Source organism: Myotis yumanensis, unplaced genomic scaffold, assembly GCF_028538775.1.
Source record: "Myotis yumanensis isolate MYYU_CA2020_CCGP unplaced genomic scaffold, mMyoYum1.0.hap1 SCAF_1, whole genome shotgun sequence".
Classification (NCBI taxonomy): domain Eukaryota; kingdom Metazoa; phylum Chordata; class Mammalia; order Chiroptera; family Vespertilionidae; genus Myotis; species Myotis yumanensis.
The window spans coordinates 155171288-155193587 of NW_027223752.1; the positions used below are offsets into that span (position 1 = coordinate 155171288).

The 22300-nt window shown below is 44.3% G+C and overlaps 1 protein-coding gene across 4 annotated transcripts in view; it reads right to left on the minus strand.

Moving 5' to 3' along the window:
- The window catches only part of LEF1 (lymphoid enhancer binding factor 1), a 116861-nt gene that overhangs the window by 6962 nt on the left and 87599 nt on the right, over positions 1–22300 (minus strand). The window contains exons 5-11 of one of the 4 annotated variants that reach the window (XM_070433525.1): positions 20185–20275; positions 18455–18538; positions 16304–16426; positions 15213–15375; positions 10187–10294; positions 7842–7890; positions 7130–7170 (exon numbers count right to left, since the gene is read on the minus strand). In XM_070433525.1, the coding sequence (XP_070289626.1) occupies positions 7136–7170; positions 7842–7890; positions 10187–10294; positions 15213–15375; positions 16304–16426; positions 18455–18538; positions 20185–20275 (653 nt within the window). In that variant the 3' untranslated portion in view covers positions 7130–7135. The remainder of the gene's footprint in view (positions 1–7129; positions 7171–7841; positions 7891–10186; positions 10295–15212; positions 15376–16303; positions 16427–18454; positions 18539–20184; positions 20276–22300) is intronic. The other 3 variants (XM_070433514.1, XM_070433542.1, XM_070433532.1) reach the window with 3 other exon arrangements.

Below are 22300 nucleotides of genomic sequence, written 5' to 3' on the forward strand. Positions count from 1 at the left end.
TCCTTACTTGCAGATGTCACTTTCCTTATTGAATGTTCTCACCATGGAGTCCCTAATAAGGAACATTGTAGTCAAGTGTCAGCTGGGACAAGTTTAGCAGGGATTGTGGGCAAACAAGAGGAGGGAAGGCACAGGCAGGCCACCATCTCACGGCATGCCCAGGGCAGGGGCTGAGCGTGAGCCTCTCCAGGCCACCGAGACCTCTACTTCCTGCTCAGAGTAAACTGTCGGTCCTGACAAGGCAAATGACATGCTACCAGGATCCGAGCGCTGAGGAAATGGCAGAGGTGCCCCTGGGCAAGGCCTCCATTTGAAGGACCAGGCAGGTGGAACAGGTGCACACGTTTTCCCAGGACACGCTGACTCGGGCCCACGGGAGCCGCGCAGCACCACTATCTTTATTCAATTTCATGAACAATCAGCCCAGCTGGTGTAGCTCAATGGTTGAGCTTCCCTTTCCAAAAGCCCTCAATGCCCGTGTCCCCTGCTCAGTGCCTGACACACTCAGTGCCTAAGTGTATATTAAAATATTCCCTCTAATTAATTTTCTTTCCATGTGCACGAATCCGTGCACCAGGACACTAGTCTGAAATAAACGTTTTTCTCAACAAGACCACTGAAAATATCTAGTCCACTCTCTGACTCCAGGGCAGGGTACTCCTGGTTTCAGGCCAGGGTCCTGAGAGACCCAGGCCCCAGTACTATCACCCGCCCTGAGGATGTCTCTGTTCCACTCTGTAGTCAGGCTGCTCTGTAGGGAGGCCTCACAGGACCCAGGGACCCCAGGTTCCCCGTCCCTAACCACCTCGCCAGGCTTGCAAATACCACCATCAAACAGAAAGCTAGAACAATTTTCTTAAACATATAAATCCAAGCACTGCACAAACAGCTATTGCATTCTATACTGTACTAAAAACTACCTCCCCTACATACCTCTTGGCTCCAGAAAAATAAAGGTTAAAGTAAAAACACTTTAATTTTTCAGGTTAGCGAGTATACGCGATAAAGCCGAAAGCAGGTGTGTCTGTACCGAGCGCCTGTGTGCATCTGTGTCTGCATTGAACCGGAGGTTTTATGCTTTTTTAGAGATAGCATGTTTCTACTTTTAAACTAGTTCTTTGAGGTTATATAATCAAAGAAAATACATCAAAATATCACTAGAATATCTTCTCAGACTACATAATTTTAAGATGGAGGGCTTTTTTGTTGGTATTTTGCTAAAGTTACTAACCAAGTTGTGAAGTTACATTTTTAAATTAGTAAACTCAGAATGACAATCCTCTCTAAAAAAAATTCTAATTCTTGGCTTCTTTAATTCCATATGAATCTTGATTAGCTCAGGAAAGGAAATTCAGTCTTTGAGGATAATCTCTGACTTCTGACAAACTCTTGAGATGTTACCTGTTCCAAATCAAACATGAACCAAAACACTGGAAGCTCACAGCAACTTGATCCCTGTTCTATCAAACCCAAGAATTCCCTCGTGACAGAGCAGCTCAAGTGCTGCCTCTTCTAGGAAGCCTTCCCCGATCTCACTCTGATTTACCTACTTCCTGTTCTCTTTATGCTTACATAACGCACTGCATGCGCCTCCTTCCTAGCACAAAGCATATTATTTTCTAATTACCCATTTGTACATCTGCATCTTCTTAAACTGGGAGCACGCCAGGAAGGGACAGGGCTCAGTTAGCAAGGACCGCCCCCCCCCCCGCCCCCCCCCCGCCTCACTGCCTAATGCAGTTCTTGTAGGAGTCGTCCTCACTGTATATTTGCAGAGAATAAACAAACGATTAGCCCAGCTGGTGTAGCTCAATGGTTGAATGTTGACCTATGAACCAGGAGGTCCCGGTTTGATTCCCGGTCAGGGCACATGCCCGGGTTGCAGGCTAGATCCTCAGTGTGGGGTGTGCAGGAGGCAGCCGATCAACGATTCTCTCTCATCGTTGATGTTTCTCTCTCCCTCTCCCCTTCCTCTCTGAAGTCAATAAAAATATATTTTAAAAAGGAAACAACAAAAAACACACAAATGATTGGCATTCATGATACTTGCCTTCCAGTTGGGCCTGAGGAGAACATGTGCAGTCTCATCCCCTGTGGCCCTGTGCTCCCAGCATTCCCACAGCCCAACAGCTAAGGATGAACTGGGCTTTCGTGAAAGACCCACAGCTTGGGAATCACTCCAACCTAGAAGAATGTCTCTTACAGATCCCACTGCTAATTGTCCTGGAAGCTGTGGCAAGGTATAGCGACGGGGTGAAAGCCAGTTCTGTGTTTCAGCACGATTTCACCAGAGTAAACACTCTTCTCCTAAGACCCGAAGTGGAAGCACACGGGAAACGGGGACACAGCTGGGGGCACAGGAACTGCTTAATCGCCAGGTTGTATCTCGGTCTGCATGAGGCGACTGCAGTGGCATTTCCCATCAGAAAAAGGGGAAGCTTTAAATGAAACCTATCTTTTGAAGAGTAGAAACACAAGCTTCCAGAGGGCTTTTTGGTTCGCTGAAGAGAGCCTTTTCCTTGTTAGCAGGGCATTTTCCTTTGAGTTGATGGTTCCATACTAGTTCAGAGTCATGAGAGTCTCTAGCGTTTGAGCAACAGACACGGATGAAAGATTTTCTTTAAGGACACCAAACAGTGTTATGTTTCACTGAGTACATAAGAGAAATAAACCATCTCAAAAAAATATCTTCCGGCCCAGCCAGTGTTGCCCAGTGGTTGAGCACTGACCTGTGAGCCAGGAGGTCAGGGTTCAACTCCAGGTTGGGCGCATGCCGGGGGTGCAGGCTCAATCCCCAGTAGGGGGTATATAGGAGGCAGCTGACCAATGATCCTCTCTGATTGATGTTTCTATCTTTCTCTTCCTCTCCTTTCCTTTTTGAAATCAATTAAAAATAAAACACACACACACACACACACACAAACTCTTCCTGTTGCAGTCAGGACATCTCCCCTGCCTGGACCCTGTGCTCCATCAGCTTTACCTGACTATAGAGAGGAGCAGCAGGACTTAGCTAATACTCCGTTACTTCCCTTCAGAACTGAAGACCAGCCGTGGGAGCTTTCACATCGCACTACCCGCATGATTGATTCTAATCACGTGTTTTATCTGTCTTCGGTTTGTATCTAAGGTGAAGCCAGCACTAGCATGACTCAAGACTGTCAAATGGAGCCACTTGATCATGTCAGCGGAGAATCAAACCCATGGAAGCAGAGCATCCAGGCCCTGGCCTGGGGAGATGGGGGTAGGCAGGGCAACCTTTGCAGGAACAGAACACAGCCACCGTGGGTACAAGGCATCCGAGATCACACAGGTGTGTAATGGTTACAAACCACCCAGGCACAGAATGCAGACTGCAGACTAGTGAATATAAAAGAGACCTGAGTCTCTCTGACAACACTGGGAGGCAGTGCAGACCACGGGGAGCAAAGCAGACTAGGAAGCTGGTCGGAGCCCTCTCAGTCCTGCCACGCGAGGAGCCAGAGGCACACTGATTGGAAATGACCCGCCCCAGGCCCCACAGCTTACTCAGGGGTGACGTGACGGGCGGGGGCCTCACTCCTAGTCCAAGCTCCTCCTGCAACACAAGCCTCTCTTTCCTTGTTTTTCCTTGCTTTGCCACTGCTCTATTTCAGAACCATACACACAACACCCTCCATTTCTCAGGGGTGACAACTGTGTCCCCAAGTGTTACATCCTCAGAAAGACCCTTTCTGAGCAGCCAGCCTGAAGCAGACACCAAGCCCAATCCCCGCTTCATTTTGATTACAGCGCATATACTTCCCCATTCATTCTTCATCAACCACCCGGCACGCAGCAGTATGAGCACCGTGAGAGCAGGGAGCTCCCGCGCCTCCTCCAGCAACTCTACTTCCAGGTCTCTCACAGCCTGGCTTCCGTTGGGTGCTCAGTGCCTGCTGAATGATGACGAAACAAGTCAACTACTATACCTATCACAGTTCCTGAATTCCTAACACAAAGAGAAGGTGGGGGAAGAGCAGAGATATTATTCGTAATTTACTGAAATCTTTATGAATGCAAGTCTTAGCTCCTTTCTGTTCTCTCTATATATTTTTTTATATTTATATATGTATATATTTTTTATTGATTTCAGAGAGGAAGGGAGAAGGAGAGAAAGAGAGAAACATCAATGATGAGAGAGAATCATTGATAGGCTGCCTCCTGCACTCCCCCTACTGGGGATTGAGGCCTCAACTCAGGCATGTGCCCTTGACTGGAATCGAACCCGGGACCCTTTAGTCCACTGGCCGATGCTCTATCCACCGAGCCAAACCAGCTAGGGCTGCTCAGTAATTCTTATCAAGGGACCACCAGCGCAGCTCTCCGAAGCAGGACAGTGAGGGGACAGTGACTTCAAAGGCTGAAGGACGGCCCAGCAGCCAGGGGAGCCCCACCGTCTGGAGCCCCACAAGCAGCTGGTGGGAATTTTGGCTGGAAGAGGGTGGGAGCCACTTTATTTTGTTTTCTTCTGGGACAAGAAAGCACAACGATAGTTATGACTTATTTTTTAAAAAAAGTTGTTTGGGATACACTCACTCTAGGACACAAACTCTGCTTAATCTTCTAATGGAAAATACTAGGTAATGTTAATCAATAAGGACACAAAACAAAATACAAACTCTGAAATATAGTAATACATTTTCCATGGTTTTTAATAGAAACAGCATTAGAGATTTGGATGCAAACAGAAGGTGGAGCAAGTCTGTGAAGGTCAGTCCTCAGCACACTGCACCTTGGAGGATCTCCCCTTTGGGGGAAGAGCACAGAAGGAAAGACTGCTGTCCAGACCTGCGTCAGTACTTAAAAGGAGTGCAAAAAATCCCACACGAGCTCGTGTGTGTGATGGTTACTAGAATAACTTCTATTATGATAGAAGCCATGAGCCTCTGGAGGCAGGGCCGGTGATTAAGTCACCTTTCTGCTCCTTGCTCCTCATCACCAAGTGGGGAGGCCTCAGAATAGGTCCTCGGATCGTAGCTGTCAGGCTGAATTAAAGATGAGCATCTGTGACATTTTTTGGATTCTTTGTTTGGACACCTCGATGCAGGAATGGCCCTCTTTTCACTCAGAGAAAAGCCTGCCTCTCTGCATTAGTTTAGAAGAGTTGTGTTTTAAATGATTTTGAGAGAGATTTGTTGTTCTATTCATTTATGCATTCATTGGTTGATTCTTATATGTGCTCTGACTGGGGATTGAACCCACACCTTCCTAGGTGGGGACAATGCTCTAACCAACTGAGCTACCTGGCCAGGGTTAGAAGACTTTTGATATCACAGAACTACGGTGATGGGATTCTGAAGAACCTGGGAATCTGAGTAAGATCAGGGAGTTGCACAGAGGAGAGAGCACCTGAGTCGGGTCTCAGTGAGGGTGGAGGAGGAAGGCAGGCACCTGTGGCACAGAAACAACTGCAGGTGGCAGGTGTTACCATCCCCATTTCATAGATGAGGAGAACGAAGATGAAAAAGCTGAAGTAGAGCCCTGGCCGGGTGGCCCAGTTGGTTGGAGCAACATCACATGCACCAAAAGATTGCAGGTTCAGTTCCTGGTCAGGGCACATACATAGGTTTCAGGTTCAATCCCCAGTCAGGGCACGTTCAGGAGGCAGCCAACCAATATTTCTCTCTCACATTGATGTGTGTGTCTCTCCCTCCCTTCCTCTCTCTCTAAAATCAATAAAAAACATATCATTTGGTGAGGATTAAAAAAAAAAAAGCTGAAATAGATTGCCCAGGCAAAAGGTGGATTTAAAATTCAGATCTACTTGGTTCCCAAACCTCTGCTGGCTCCGTTGGGAAACTCCATTGACATTTCAGCACCAAAATGTAGTTCTAAAGACTAAGTAGGAGTCACCTGGTTCTAGTCAAGAGCCAAATGGTCTGCAGGCCAGCGTTCCACTCAGGCACCCGGCCCTCCAAGCACAAGGCAGTGCGTGCAGCAGCCGGCACCCACCTGGGAACCGCTAGTAATTCTGCCTGGCCTGAGCACAGGACTCACAAGACAGGCGGGAGGGCAGGAGGGGCGGAGAGCGAGCGGCTGAAGGCTGAACTCTGAGGAGAGGGGAGAGGTGGGGCAGCACTAAGTGGTTTGCTCTTGATCCTACGGGCGGTGAAAAGCACCGACTGTTTTAGTTGGGAAGTGACATAATCAGTCTGTGTTTGAGCAAATTCCTCTGGAAACTGGCAGGAAAATGCCCCAAAGGCTACTGCAATAATCCGATGGAAAGTCTGTGCTCCGAGCTGGGCTGTGGCAGTGACAAGTGAGAGAGGAAAGCCACACAGACCCAAGAGAGAGAACGGACAGCACCTGGATGTGGCTGCTAGACAGACAGCAGAATCCAAGGTGGCTCCTTCGAGAACTGTCACTGGGAGAAAATGCGGACACACTACGTTTTGAAAAACTTAGCAAAGACCAAGTCAGTGTACAAGGCAGGTTCCCTGGGCTGGTGGTTATGTGGTCAAAAATAATTTTAGAGCAAAAAGACATGAGATGAGTATTACTTGCAAATAGTAGAGGGAGATCTAGCAATGGTTACCAATGAAGAAAAATCCTGGTAGCAGAATACAATTAATCAAGTAAGTAGTCCCCATGACAGGTTTAATAAGTAAGTAAGTAAATAAATAAATAGAGCACATCTTTCTCACGAGAAACAAAATGAGTAACTTTTAAGTATCTGTGTGTCATCTCAATTGAAAGGAAGCCCTAGAGAGCAGAAGGAGCCGAGCTGAGACAGAATGGCCTGGGCTCCTCACCTAGCCCCGGGTGCGGAGAAAGACCGCATTTTGCTTGCTGGTTTGTGTTGTTGTTTGTTTGTTTTTTAAGGAGGCAGATTTGCCACTCCGAGTAAGGAATGGCTGAGAAGAGAGTCAGGGAAAAGGCGATGGAGAAAGATTAAAGGGGCAGAGCAGGAAGAAGGGGAGAGATGAACGCATACTATATTGCAAATACATAGCCGGTATAAAAACCATCAGATTCTTTTTAAAGCGCTAATTTGCTTTTGGTGGAGTTTTCTCTTTAAAGGAGCGATGCTGAGTGAGCAAGGAGATTCGCAAGCAAGTGCCTCTGTGTATAACGAATGTCAGCAGTAGGACCAGAGAGTCGTTCTTACCATGTTTCAGATGTAGGCAGCTGTCATTCTTGGACCTGTACCTGCAGAAAATTGTGTCTTTAACAAATTTTTATTGACGAGGTTTTTGAACATTCCAAATACGCAGTAGCTACAACATCAAGCGGACCTGTTTGCTTTACTCTTTATAGTTCTTATACCAGCCATTTTTATTTGTGCAGTACAAGTGACCTTACTTTTAATGAAAGAAAAAGGGGAAATAAATAGGACCTCACTGATTGATGCCTTGAATTAATGTGTGGGAAAGATAAACCCTGACAGCATGTTTTATATTTTTAAATAACCTAAACCACAAAAAAAGATTCTCAAGGGGATATAAGGTAGCATATTATAGAATCATCATAAAAATTTTTACTGTTAAGAGGTCTGCAAATAGAAGAACAGAAGTATTAATAAAGCAAAGAGAACATAGACAACAGAAGCAAAAACAAAGCAAAACAAACCACCACAGTTAACCAGGATTCCAGGGGACAGGGTTGGGGAAAGGAGTTTTTAGATGTACCTAAACACAAAGTCACATTGAAAAGAAAGGTCTCTTAAAACATTTTTAAAGAATTTCAGGAGGAAAAGCAGAGTGGAAGTATTACAGGATACAGTTGCCGAATAAAGTAGTGTGTGTGTAGAAAGATGCAAACTACTTTAAAGGTGTTTGTCAGAAGCGTGAGGATTGACTGAAAAGTCACAGGGTGCCTACCTGATGTGGATTCCTGTAGTTTCTCTCTCTTCCTCTTCTTTTTCTTACCCTGGAAGAAGACAGGCACAGTGTCATGTTATAAACTGTACTGAGAACACATGGGTGGATGGGATACAAAAATACAGATGGGCAGTCAACGAAGAGATACAGATGCCTCATATCCATTCATTCTCATTCTCTCTCATTCTCCCCACCCGACCTCAAATCAATAAACATATCCTTGGCTGAAGAGAAAATATGTATAAAATCACATTAACAATAAAAAATAAGACTATAAGATCATCTTGAATATATTGTGTGAATACATGAAACCATGTGTTTATACACATCAAGATAGTTTTTCTTCATGCCGGGCCTGACTGTTGAAGCCATAAGACTTTGGAAAGTTGACTGAAATTATCCTCACAAACACTAAGGCAAATGGCGGGAACTGGTGTGAGTGATCACCGAATAACTCAGTCTCTAAGGTTACTGAGTGCTCTGGGAGGGGATAGAGGGAGAGCATGCTTCTCACAGGCACCCCCATTGCCCTTTCAAATGGTTTTCACAAGATGCTGAGAGGCTGTTTCATGTCTGGAACGGACTTCCTCACTTTCTCCTCTCCCTCCCATCTGTCTTTTAACACTCATCTCAAGTGTCATCTCTTCCAGGAACTGCTTCTTACCCACCCAACCCCTCCCTCAGCTGGAGCTCACCGCCACAGCCATACCTAACTCACCACAGGGGCTGTGCTGGGCTGTGTCCCCGTCCCTCCCCGCACAGCTCCTCTCACCAGAGCACCGCCCGAGCCAGCACTTCTCTAGAACAGGTGACTGCAGCCTTTGTGAAATAGCCTAGACCAGCGGTCACCAACCTTTCAGACCTCACGGACCAACGCGGACCACCAGTTGGCGACCACTGACCTAGCCTACATTTCAAGGACAAGCGGATGTTTCAAGAGAACCTACAGTTATAGTAAACAGAAAGAGCTACATAGTTTGGATGCCTTAATGTCAACCTATACAAAAAAAACCCACCAAAATTCATGGGTGGTAAGCAAAAAAATATTTTTCATAAAATTATATCTAATGCTGAGGCTATTAAGCACTAAATTTAAAAGCTCTAATAAATATTTGGCTGATCTCGCCTAAGAAAATACATGCACTGTTATTGATTTATGAAAACCTCAGTTATAAAAGCTATAAAAACACATTGAAGTTATGAAATCTGTAATGCCATAGAATAATAGGGCATTTTAATAGTAAATCATTGAACTATATTTAATATGATCTCAGTGAGGATCAGAATAGCATTCTGACACTAAAAGCTAAGCTACAATAAGGATAGTCTTATTTAGACTATTCTCATACTGTTATTTTAAGAATACCTTGGCTAAAGTGCTATCACTTGATTGACTTCTGTTTGCCTTAGTAATTAATAGACTTATTTTGATTTATGATAAAAATTGTATCTAACAAAGCTGGCTTTCCCCTTTATTCAGGACAATCCTAAAATCAAGTTTTGCAAAAACAATTTCCTTTAAAAACTGTGCAGGGGAAAACCTTTCAAGGTAAATTCACATGACACTGGCTGCCTTTAAAACGTTCTTCCCAACTCTCCATATGGACAGAAGAAGAGAGAGCAAGAGGGAGAGAACGTTTCCTTTATCTCTTCTAACAAGTAAAAAGTCACTTCTCTACTTAAGGGTCAGAACCAGAAACTTCAAAGACATTCAAGATGCAATGCTCACTCAATCTATACAGATTCATAGCACAGCACAGTTCTCCCCTGGGCCAGAGAGGGAAGGCCAGCTGCCCCCTCAGGCAAACTGCATCCAGGAGATGCAGGGCAGGGTGAGAAGAGGACACTTCTGAAACCCTTTGGGCGGGAAGCTGACTCCCACTTAAAGGGCACGGCAAAGGCTCTGCCCAGAAGATGCTAATTATAATTACCAGCCGGGAACAGAAGCCCAGTGCAGGGGAGAAAACTCTTCAACTCAAGCAGTCTTCTTAAGGAGGCGCTGGGAGACTGAGCCTGATGAGTGTATGGGCTTAAAAAAATCTTTTTTGCCAACATTTCAATGATAAATAAGGTCTTTTAATTTTTTTTTTGTATGGAAGAAAACATAAGGTGTTTTTTTATTTATTTAAAAAGTTTCATTTAAAAAATTAGCACTTATATAGCCAAAAGAAATTGTGACGGCTCAAAGCTTTCAAAATGTGATGATACATTATGAAGTCCATTAACTTCCAAAAATAGGACATAGCACCAGCATTGGCCACCCTGTGAAACACATTTCCTCCACGAAAGCCCTGGGAAGAAAGGATGAGTGACAGCAGAGGGCCTGGGTACGCGGCGGGCCTTACATAATTGTCTCTCGCCGACCAGCCGGGATACAGCTGCATATGAAGCTGCCTCTCCTTCCGTGCTAGTTCATAATACTTCGCCTGCTCTTCGCGGGAGAGGGCGTGCCACTGAAACAAAGGGGGAGAGCGGGGAGAGACAAACTGAAGTGAGCAAAATAAACACAGTAGTATAGAGTTCATGTTTTCAACACCGAGGAATGAAAACATTAAGCACTTAAACATCGATTTATTTGTAAATGGCAGAAGACCGAGCGCTGCAGACATCCCGCTGGAGTCTGGTGGCTGGAGACAAACTCAAACCTCGGTCTCTCTGTTCTGTTCTCTGATATCACAGGAAACACATCAAAGTCAACCCAAGTACCCAAAGTAACAGGATCTGTCACCCCCCCCCCCCTTCTCTTTTCCAATACAAATTAAAAAGAACTTTCACTGCTGAACCTCAACGCCCAATTTAGCCCTTTTCAGAGTTTGTAGCATATTCTGATATCTGAGCCTAAGTACCACTTATTTATGCAAAATGTGATAACTTCCAGATGTCTTTCCCACAGATACATCCTCACTTCGCACGGGCACTCTCCCACTGTCATATGAAGAGCCTGAAACCTTCATCATATGATCCTGTCCGTAGAGCAAGACGTCAAAAGTCAGTCTGTCCCAGCCCCTTCACCCTCTCCTCACACGTACATAAACGCTGATTGTCTCCCGGGAGAAGACTGATAACATTGTACAATCAATCACACACGCACACCTCGTGGTGCTGGGCTTTCGCTTCCTTCTGATGGAAAGAAGGAGCATTATCCAAGTTTACTTTGCCATCTAGATTTGAGGGAATAGTTCCTACTTTGGAGAATACAGTAGCTGAAACCCTGCAAACTTCCCATTTCCCTTTCACAACACGGATATATACGTATATGGCAAAATAGCTTATGTAGGGCAAGGCATCCCTTTGGGATTTTAAGTAGCTTATATTTGCACACTGCTCTGCATATATTTGCCCATAACTTGCCCTAGGCCCCCAGTAGGCTGTTGCAAATATTTTCCCTACTTCCTCAGTGCCCGGATCTGTCAGCAGAACCTTCCAGGAGACTGGCTGAGCTTTGGGGGACCCCCACTGTCCTGAGGTGATGGCACGGAGGCGGCAGCTGCAGGAGCAGACCTAAGTCCACGGGCACACCCGCACACGGCCACTCTGGATCAGCCCAGCCTCCACGCCTGCTCTCCCAGCTCTCGGGGGTAGGGAACTTCCTAGTTCACTCCTTCCATGCAAGGCTAGGCCAGTCTTTCTCACTCATGTCCACCCTGAATATTGACTTTAATTCCCCTGTTCTTGTTTTTTATTAATGACAAGACAAGGAAAAAGAAAAGACAGGATTGGGGAGAGGAAGGAGCTAGAGAGGCTGATGAGAAGGTCCTCAGGAGGAAGCGATGTCTCAATCCTCAGCACGGGATGGCCCCTGAAGGCAGGCTAGGAAGCTTTCCCGGGGAAAACGGAAACAGCCGCTGCTCTTGTCTGTCAAGAGAAGCCCATCTCAGGAGGAGCACTGCCGCCCCTCCTGCCACATCCCACCCACCACTCCAGTCTCCAGCAGGTCAACTAAGTCCGTGTCCTTTGAAAGCCCCTTAAAAGCCAGGGCCGCTGTGGTGGACAGGGTAGATGATTTATTTTTTAATTGCTGTAGAAGTGTAGAGTGTAAAGTTAAGAAGCAGGACACACAGCAGGACTTGGCCTGAACCTAAAGCAGGTAATATGCTTTTCTTAAAAAAGAACTGGGGGAGAGGACACAAGGAAACAAACAAACAAACAAACAAACACCTGGAAGTTACCTGAGACCCAGTGCACTTACTAGCAGAGTAAACACGCTGAGTCGAGAGGCGCCTAGGAAGAGGCCTGGGTCAGCCCTGGCAGCTTAGACCAGGCGAGAAAAGTCACGTGGCACCTGCCAAGGGGCAGTGTTCCCAAACCTGAGACACGACGCTGTCCTGGTGAGAGCCCTCCACAGGGGCAGGCAAACAAACTGAGCACAAGGGGGGAGGGCGGCCTTGGTTGTTTTTTTCTGTGCTGTAGTTTGTTTGTTTTTTGAGAAAAGACTAATCATTAATATTTACACACTTCTGGCATTAAGTAACTGTGACTGGCAGGAGGCAAAGGGTTACCACAGAAGAACACAAAAGGAGGCAAAAAGGGACTAAAGTTGCGAAAGAAGTCTTACCTTGTAAATTTGTTTATTCATTTGACAAATAATATCTCTCTAATGCTACCATAATATATCAATATAATTTTATATAACTTATGGCAGCTTTATAACTTGCTGAGAAAACCTGAAATAAGTTTTATTAAACAATTTCCCCAAGTTTGGGAAGTTGGGTCTTCTACCCAAGCAACCAGGTATTTTTCAGTTCAAGCTGAAAACTTAGGGTTGACAAAAAACCCGAGCTAACAAAACTGAGCAAACTGCAAGGAGAAAAAGCAGGTCACAAATTAAACCATTTACTTGCGTTTTTTAGTTCCTTTTAGTTTCCTGATATTTCTAATGCTCAAAGTCTACTCACAATGAAAGATCATTCACCAGAGAAAAGCGGTAGGTCAAATAATGGTATTAAAATTTTGCACTGAAACAAAATAAAGTCTAATACAAACTGGAAAGATGATCTTTCTTTACTGGAATTTCTGAAACACACCCGACGAAAAATGCTTTTCTATTGCTTTTGCTTACTGAAAAACTGCGTTAATTTTTTTAAAAATTAAATTTCATTGTCAAGATTTCACCAAGTTGTTGAGAAAATACCCACTTAACTTAAAGAAATGTATACAGTTCCAAGATTTTAAAATCCTGACAATACATTTGTAATAAATGGACTTGCCTTTAATAGCCTGGAAGATCTAAAAAAAGTGTATCTTAAAGTTAGGTTTGTGTTATTATTTATAATAATAAGAATAAAACTGATTAATTCCTGCGCATGAACATTTCTACTTTAGAGAGACAATAAAATATATAAAAACCCAAAGATAAAATGCTCAGGGATGAACTTAAGCTCCCTTTTAAGAATTATAATCATCCCAGTGTAAAACGTCACGATGGTACAGCCGGGGACTTGAAGAAGGATCAGGGGCTACTCTGGCAGAGGGGAGCCATGAAAGGGGAGAAAACCTGATCTTAATCAGAGATCTCAGAAACTATAAATAGAAACAGGTGTGCAAATCAAACACAGAGAGAGACCCCAAATGAGAACCATCCCTTAGGACACATGCTCTGATCTGGGGATGGTTAAGGGAGCTGAGAAAGTAGCAATTGTGGGAAACGTGCATGAAAAATAGGAAGCACGCCGCCATAGCACAGCCTTCCCCAGTCTCCTGAGCAGGAAAAGAATCCCTGCTGGAGGGACAGGGGACCTTTAACTCAAAAAAGGAAAACAAAACTAAACAAAAAAGTACACAACCAAACAAAGAGTTTTACAGAAGATGAAAGAACAACAACTCTTTTCCTCTGATTTCTCCTTTTGAAGGGTCAGGGGAAATGGTCATCAGTCTTTAAGCTTTTAAGGTGAAATTCTTCAAAGATGATGGAAATCACTCATCGGCTTGGGAAATCATTGTAATTGCTGTTATTAAGTGTTTAAGGATCCACAGGACATATAGAGTATTGTACACAGGGCACCAAAAAGCTATAATCTGTCACTGCTCCCTGACCCTGAAACCCTGGTATCTTGCAGGTTGGAAATAGCTGCATTTTTTTTTTTTTGCCATCCAACAGGAATCAATGCAAGAAAGCCTGCTCCTCTCTGCCTAAAATCTCCTGAATGCTTTCTCTTATGAATGCTAAAATGTATTAGGTTTGTAGCAAACATGGTAAAAATGATCATCAATAGCAGATAAAACGTGGTCCTCTAGGTTTCACAAAGGTTGCTCGACCCCATCATCGAATGTTCATTTGCAAATCACGAATTTCTTGAGAGGGTTCAAAAACAAATATACACCTGCATAGTTAGAAGCCACCACACATCTATGAAGAGCATCAACAACTATGATGAAGCGTTTTCTAAAAGTATAATGCAATTACAGAGAAAATGTGATTTGACTTTAAAAATTCAATTTTTTTCCCACCACTCTTCAGATACCTAACTAAAAGCATTTCAATCCAGAGAAAAACCCGTGGAAAAACTGACTAGCCTTTCGCCTGGTGGTTGGATATAAAAATCTCAGTATCTGTCCTAGTCTCAGACTAGTGCCTGGTACATAATATGTTCTCAGAAAAATATCTTACATAGGTGACAGAATGATGAAAAAGGGGGGCAATCCAGAAACCTGGCTCATGTACACTTTGAGAATCAGACAGTGATTTTTCTAGAATAAAGATTTCTCTGGCCCATATAAATCCTTCCACTCAAAGCTTCTGAGTAGCACAGATCTGCTTCTACCTTGGAAAAAGTGGCCAGCATCGGCCAGGTTCATGCGGGTTGTCCCAGGCCTTTTCGTTGCTCCCTATGTGGGATCAGTGCTCTCCTGTTTCAGACCGGACTTCACACACGTGGTTAACCCCTACGCATCCCTCAGGTCTCAGCTTCAATACTATTTTCTCAGAAAAATGGGGCTAGGAGAAGGGCCCCTCTTTCTCATAGAATCTTATTCTTCATAGTCACAGTATTTGTCACAATTTTAATTATACATTTATCAGGTAATTAGCTGCCTAATATCTGTATCCTGTCACAAAACTTTAAACTCCATGAAGACAAGAACCATATCTATTTTATTCAGCGATTATTGTCTCATTGCCTGGCGCACAAAAGACAACAAGTTCTTGTTTTAAGAGTGATAACAGGAAAAACAGCCGAGGTGGTTGATAATGCATTATAGCATTTAATCCTCGGAAAAGTTATCACCACAGCTTGTTCTCTTGATTACTTCCCAGAGTGGCTGGTGATGGCCCCTGTGTATCCGATGATCACCTCACGTGCAAGTGCATTTGGGCAGGTTCTAATGAAGCAGCCCCCGCGTCCCACAACATGGAGTTGCCATCCCACTACTTACCCTCCTGCCTAGGATCTGGTTGATAGCTGCACTTTCTTTCAGAGTACACTCGGCCACCACATTTGCTCTCATTTCTTTCATGTATAACATAAAAGCGTTCAGAGGCTTCTTAATGTGAGGTCTTTTGGGCTCCTGCTCCTTTCTCTGTTCATGCTGAGGCTTCCTGAAAGGGGGACGTGGTGTTGGGGGAAGGGTGGGCAGAAGAAGGAAGAGATGGGTGGACAGTAGCAGAGCATCTGGTTACACAGCAAACTACAAGCCTGGAACACCATCAACTGAGAAGAGCAACCCTTTGTGAGGGAGTACCCTTAGGTTTGAGAAAGTTCCCCCGGAGCAACGGAAGTGTGAACACCAAATGGAAATAGGTGTGTACCGCTGCTCCAGTTAGGGCCCTGAGGCCCAGCTCCTTGGTCACCTCAGGAAAAGCGGAACCTACAGTGTAAGTTGTCACTCCTCTTTCAGAAGTCAGGTTCTTAACTTTTGGGAGGAGGGCCAAGGGCCACTTTGAGACGCTAATGAAACTTCAGCCTCTCTCCCCCAAACAAATGCTTGTTGGCTTTGCCCACATTGGAGGGCATTTATGGACTATCTCCTGCTTCCTGCCACCCCATCCTCCCAGTCTGCAAATTCCTCTTCAAGGAATTTGCTGTGACAGCCTGATACAATCCTGGGTGTGGGTTGCCCCCTTCCCTGGACTTCTATGCTTTTAAAGCCTCAAAACAGGAAAACTGCTCCTGGGCGGGCACTGGACTCCCCAATCCTTTTCAGGTATCATTGGGGGCTGGGTCCCCAACAATCAGAACCAGTTGAAATTGGGCAGTGAGTGGCTGCACGGCTCAAGATTACCCGGTGCCCGTGCTCTGAAGATGACTCCATTTCGGCGAGGTTCCCTTGATTTACTGAGGTCTGTGCTCCTTTCCAATGCCAAAATCAAAGTTACTTGGCAGCGAGAATCAAGCCCGCTAAAAGTCCACAGGAAGCTGAGCTAACTGATTTCCATAATAAAGAGAGGGGAAGGTGCGACTGGGAGGAAGAAACTGTCTACATGACAGCATTGTCAGGCTCTCCCAGCGGAGCCCACGCACACTTACACGTGCATCAGGTCCCCATCAGTGTGGGGGTGCTCCTGCTTGACCTGAGGCGTCACAATAGCTGGATGAGGGATGCCAGTTGTGTGGGGACCCGGAGGGCCAGGAATCATGTGATGGGAAAACCTAGAGGAGGAAAGAGAAGAAACAATCCGCACTAGAGGCCACTGCAGCCAAAGCTAGATGGCGTTTTGCAACAATCCACCAACTGCTATTGGCAGTTGTACACAGGAGTATTACCTATAAATGACAATAGGCTGACAATTTCTTTCCTTTCTGTGTTCAGGTGGAAAATATTTATAATTATTCCTGGTGTAACAACTTTCTCCCCCCAAACTAAGAGTAGAATCTGGCGTTTTTTCCTGGGACAGCTCTAGGCCACAGGATTAAAAAGAAATTGAGTCATTTTACTTGCAAAGCAGTTTTCAAATAATTTTATGAAGAACAATTTTATTGGAAATATAAAAAGTAAGATTTAGCTTTTCAGAGGTTTTTAAATGAAAGCTAAAGAAATCACATTTAAAAAACTCTGCCGATATTCCCAACCAAACCACCACAATACAAGTCTTCTCACATTGTTGGCTTCTTTACTAATTCTAGGAGAGAACAATTGAGAAAATCAGGGACAGGAAGATATTTTTCAGTCCCCAATTTACTAAGGTTGCCCTTGTCATCCAGAGTAATTTTCTACACAGAAAGAATGTTTAAGAGATCTCACCTTATGGAAAACTGGTAACATAATGGAGGGAAGGGTTTAACCAAAGGGAAGAACACATACAGTTCTACATCAAGGCAAAAACTACACACGCTAAACAAAGGCTTTTCCCCGAGTATGCTTGCAGCGTGTAAAAACATCTTAAAATATCCACCACCATCCAACACAAAGGAGGGAAACTGCCATGCAAGACAAATAAAATAAATAAAGGCTACTTTCAACAAGCACGTTGGATAAATTTGCGTCTGCTTTAGAAATCTTTGCTTTTTAAACTGTTTTAAAGTAAACAACTCAGCAAGAACAACATTCCAGGTCTTTCATCACAGCCGGTACAATGTACTCCTTCATCTGGGAAGGAAAGAAGGAACTCTGCTTGGATATGTAATATTTCAGAAACAATTTTTTTTAAAAATTAAGGCGGCATGGTAAAAACACAACTAGTTGATCAAATAATAATGCTTTGCTAAATGCACCATTTGCAAAAATACATGATGCCTGGGAGAAACTCCTGTCATCAGATAGTTCTTACAGTGTTAAAAAGTGTAAAAATATATTTGGGGGGGCTGGGGGAGGAAGGATATTAATTTCATCCCCTTCCAACGAGCTGGATTTACAATTTGTTTGTAAAAATCATGTTTTTTGCAAAAAGCTGAAATTCACCACACAAACTGCGAATTTCATACCTACATAAAAAGTAAAGATTCATGACCAGTGACGAGCCCCAAAGCTTGACTTCCGGCACGACAATGCTCCCTGGGGAAAGCGACACGGAACACAGATGCCACACCGCACGGGTGTGTACATCAAGCACAGGCACAGAAGCCATCCTGTCCAGAAGCAAGCGTTCCACAGAGCAGGGGGGCGCGGCCGCCCAGAGCTGCGCTGGCACCGTGTCCCCACAGGGCCTGATTCACACACTAGGACCCGCCCTCCGCCAGGCTGAGCTAGGGCTCTTCTGACAGCCGTGGTCCAGGAGGCTCTGGACTATCTGGGCATTTTCAAACACTGTCACATTAAACGGATACAACTTTCCTCAGAGAAAGTCAAGGATGGAACTCAAACCAGACCAGTCTTTATCTGCCCCCCTTACCACACCCCCAGCGTGTTGTGAGTAAAACAAGCGTAGGTTGTCCACTTTCGGGACATTTCACATCCTGCTGCCGGGTGGCATCGGGGTTCTTCTGGAGGCACAGTCTCCCACGTGGCCGAGTGCCTCCCGCTGGCGGGTGTGGCCGGTGCTGGCTGTTGGGGCGCAGAGTCAGGCTCCTACCCAGGAATCTCTAGGACACCTAGTGTGGGAGCCAGGCACACTGCGCAGACAGACGCGGGGCTGAGCTACGCACCCTCCTAGCCAACCGACCGGAGGCAAGCAGAGGCGCACAAGATGCAAGCGCAGAAGAGCAGCTCGTCCTGGGTGCCCAGTTTCCACCTCTACCTACCTGGACATGGAAGTGTCGACTGACAGTGAGGATGGGTAGGGTTGCCTGAATCCTCCCGTGATGGGATATACAGGCTGACCTTGCCTGAGGTCACAGAAGAGAGGAGCCCATCAATGACAAAACAGGAGTAACCAACCAGCAGTCAGAGTTTGATGAGGAGAGAAGAGGGAGGCATTCAAATAGGAATTTTATTACAGACCATGGCATTTCTTCGGTTATCCAACTGCTTCCCTTCCTTACCCTCCACCCAATCAAAGTATCTTGTGCCTTGAAGAAAAGCTCCCACCTTCAACGTGAAAAACAAACTAGTCCATGAATTACCTGTCTTTTATCCCTTCCCCTCTTCCAACCCCATTCATGCTTTGAACAAAGTGGGCATGTGACAAATGCTTATTAACTATAACACAACCTTGAGGACGGTGAAATAATCCTTTCAGAGAAGGTTAGTGGATTCTCTATCAGAATCTTTGACAATTTTAGGAAAAAGAAGAAAAAAATACAACTTCATATTTATATAAAAAGGAATAAGTATTTTAAAGCCACTGCACTCCCCCCCGCCATCCCCCACCCCCCCAGGAGAGCAATTCACTGGAATTATCTTCCCGCACTCTGACAAGTCCATCTCTCCCAGTTTTCCCACATCTCACATTTTCCACTTACACAGTCTTTATTTCCAGCTGCCACTGACACGAGGCAGCACAGGATTATTGCCCCTAAGTAGCTAAGTTCTGACAGAATGACTGTGTAGGACTGAACATGTACACATAATCAATTAAGTGCAAACAGTTATTGATGAGAGGGCTAGTACTACAGAGTAAGTGGAAATTTCCATGGCAGGATAACCCCTTCTTGCTGAAGAAGAGATAATGTAAGGATGTCAAGGTAGAGAGACGGGGCAATGACCTGGGGGCTCGAGGGACAGAGAACCCGCTGAAGAAAGGAGGGAAAACTTTTGCCAAAGTTGGAGCACTGTTTCCATGGAGTGCTGTGGGGAGGGCAGGAATGGAGAAGGGATGGAGTGGGAGCAGGGAAAGTTGTGTGCTCACAATGAAATGATAAACATAAGCTACACTATAGAAAAAAAAATCCTTCTTCCTAAGATATATTTTCTTCCCTTTACCTTTACAATTTAGAAAACTTTCAAGGCAGCAGTTAAGGATTTTTTTATAAATAACAAAGAGCAATTGAATTCTGGAAAATAAAAAGCCCAAACATTAGGGTTTTTTTTTTTTTTTTTTTGCTTTTCTGAACTCAAGCTGGAACTTACATTAAAATTCAAAAGATGTTTTTGTATTTTTAAATTTCTCCCTGTTTGTCATTTACCTCACTTGCCATTTATAAGCAAAGATAGTATATAGATATTCAATGTGTCTGTTTTCTTCAAATATATGTTTTCATAAAAAAAAAAAAAACAGAAAAGAAAACCACACCAAGCACTTTGTACAGGCAAAGCACATGCCCCAAACCACAAATTGAATCCATAAAACTATAGGCTTCAAAGCAAATGCTACAGTCATTTTCTATACATATAAGCAAATGGGTTCAATTGATTTCAATGTCTGTATGTTTTTTCAATCTTTTAAATTGAAATGAAATAAAGCTAGCACCTTGCTTGTTGTTTTAAAACTTCCTCAACTCCACAAGTGTTATCATTCATCAAGCTGACTGCCATGAATGGGAAGTAGAACCTTGTTCAAATGCCTGGCTGAAGTTCGCAGGGAGGATCTTACCAGCCAAGCGGTGGGGTAATCTGTCCAACTCCACCCGGAGACAGCGGGTAAAAGGTAGGGATCTCAGGAGCAGGAGGATGTCTGGACATGCCTATTAAAAAGAATGGAGAGGTAGAGTGTTCAGATTTGTAGGACATTTGACTCTTATGGCAATGGAAAGGCAATAAAATGCTTTATGCTATCGCTTCTTAACAGAAGTCAGTTTGGTATCTCTTCTCAAGATTTCAACATGTGAGAAAACAGGTTTAAAAATAGTACATCTTGTTTGGCCTGCTTGGCTCAGTGGTTGAATGTCGACCTATGAAACAGGTCACAGATTCCTGGTCAGGGGCACATGCCCAGGTTGTGGGCTCTATCCCCAGTGGGGGGCATACAGGAGGCAGCTTGTGGTGATTCTCTCTCATCATTGACTAGAGGCCCAGTGCATGAAATCTGTGCACAGGTAGGGTCCCTAGGCCTGGCCGGTGATCACGGCCGATTGGGGCCTTGCGGCTACCGGCTGGGGCCTTCCTTCATTCTGCGCCACCCACTGGTGGTCAGCGCACATCATAGCAAGCGATTGAACTCCCAGTCTCCTGGTTGAACTCCCGAGGGGACACTTTGCATAGTAGCCTTTTATATATATAGATGTTTCTATCTTTCTATCCCTCTCCTTTCCTCTCTGAAATCAATAAAAATATATTTTAAAAAAATAATAAAATAGTTCATCTCGAGGGATTCCTGAAATAGTATATATACTGCTAATAGAAGCCATCAAAATAAGACTTTTAAATTATTTAGTTTGCCCACATTATTTCTCTTTGGTTAAGAAAATGGTAGACAATTATTTTTTGTGTAGAATGGAAAACGACAGGCCTTCATAAGTAGATGGCCTGCCTGGTGCTCAAGGATTAGGTAAATTGCCACTTTCATATTTTTATTGGCTCCCTTATGGACACACAGAATTCGGAAATGTGATACCTCAGAGAATCAAAGATTAATTAGGAATCATCTGCAGCCCCATAATGGTCACACTTGATATGATTCATTTGGTCTCTGCCATTTCAGCTCCAACTAAGCTCTTCATCAAGTTGAGTCCTCTGGGCTCCAAGGTCAAGCTGCTCGGGATTAGTTGTGTCCCATAGAAAATGAGAGTGCCACCCAATTGTTTCTTGAGCTCGGACTCCCTGGAGCTCATACTGGCCTATAACTGTAAAAACCGCCTACAGATTATACCTAATCCTAGTCCCAAATGACATCTCTTTGTTTATATCTTACCTTGGGTACAGAAAAGAAGGGGTAAGACACATTCATAAAAATGCAAAATATTTTAAACTTAGACTCAATGTATTTGGGGGGGGGGGGGGTAAATGAGTGATTCTGAATAGAAAAAGGCCACAACTGTTTTCTTATACAGCTAGTCTGACTTTATGTCATTTCTGTATAGAAACCCACACTCCCAGGTTGAAGACTTAGAGGATGCACTCAGTGGTTGTAAATATATTGATTGGCCAGAATGTGGAACTGGGTGAGCACACGGAGATGCTCTTTACGTATTCTGCTTTTTTACTGTTTAAACTGATTATGAGTTTCATTTGAATTTTAAAAGATGCTGAAGGCCTTAAACATATGGGAATAACTTAAGAAGTGTTGCCTTCACAGTTGATATTAATTTGACTTTGAAGTTAGGACAAACTATTTCTCAATTCTTACAGAAAGTAGGTGGGATGGAGAAAGGTCTTTAATCTCTCCTTCAATAGAGAGTTTACATGCTTTTACATGATCATCTTGTGTTTTGCTGTTTTTGAAAGGATGTTTTTCAAATCTCCTTTTTTTTTTTTGGCTACAGGTACTGCTTCTTTTGGTCACAGCAGACCCTCCCCCCACAATTTCATACTCTGGATTGTCTTCTTGGGTCTGGGGAGGTTTGAGCAGCAGGGGTGACCCTAAGGCATATCAGAATCATGGGAGTTTCTCCACCGGCCTCCACCCTCACCTGAGATTCACATACCTCTCCAATCCTCAGGGTCTGCAGGGGGTTTGCTCAGTTTTGAAAAGAAAAACCATATCAATCAAGAAGGAATTTGAGAACTTTGTGAAAATATGAACTTGAAATTCAGGGTTAGAGGTGAGAGAC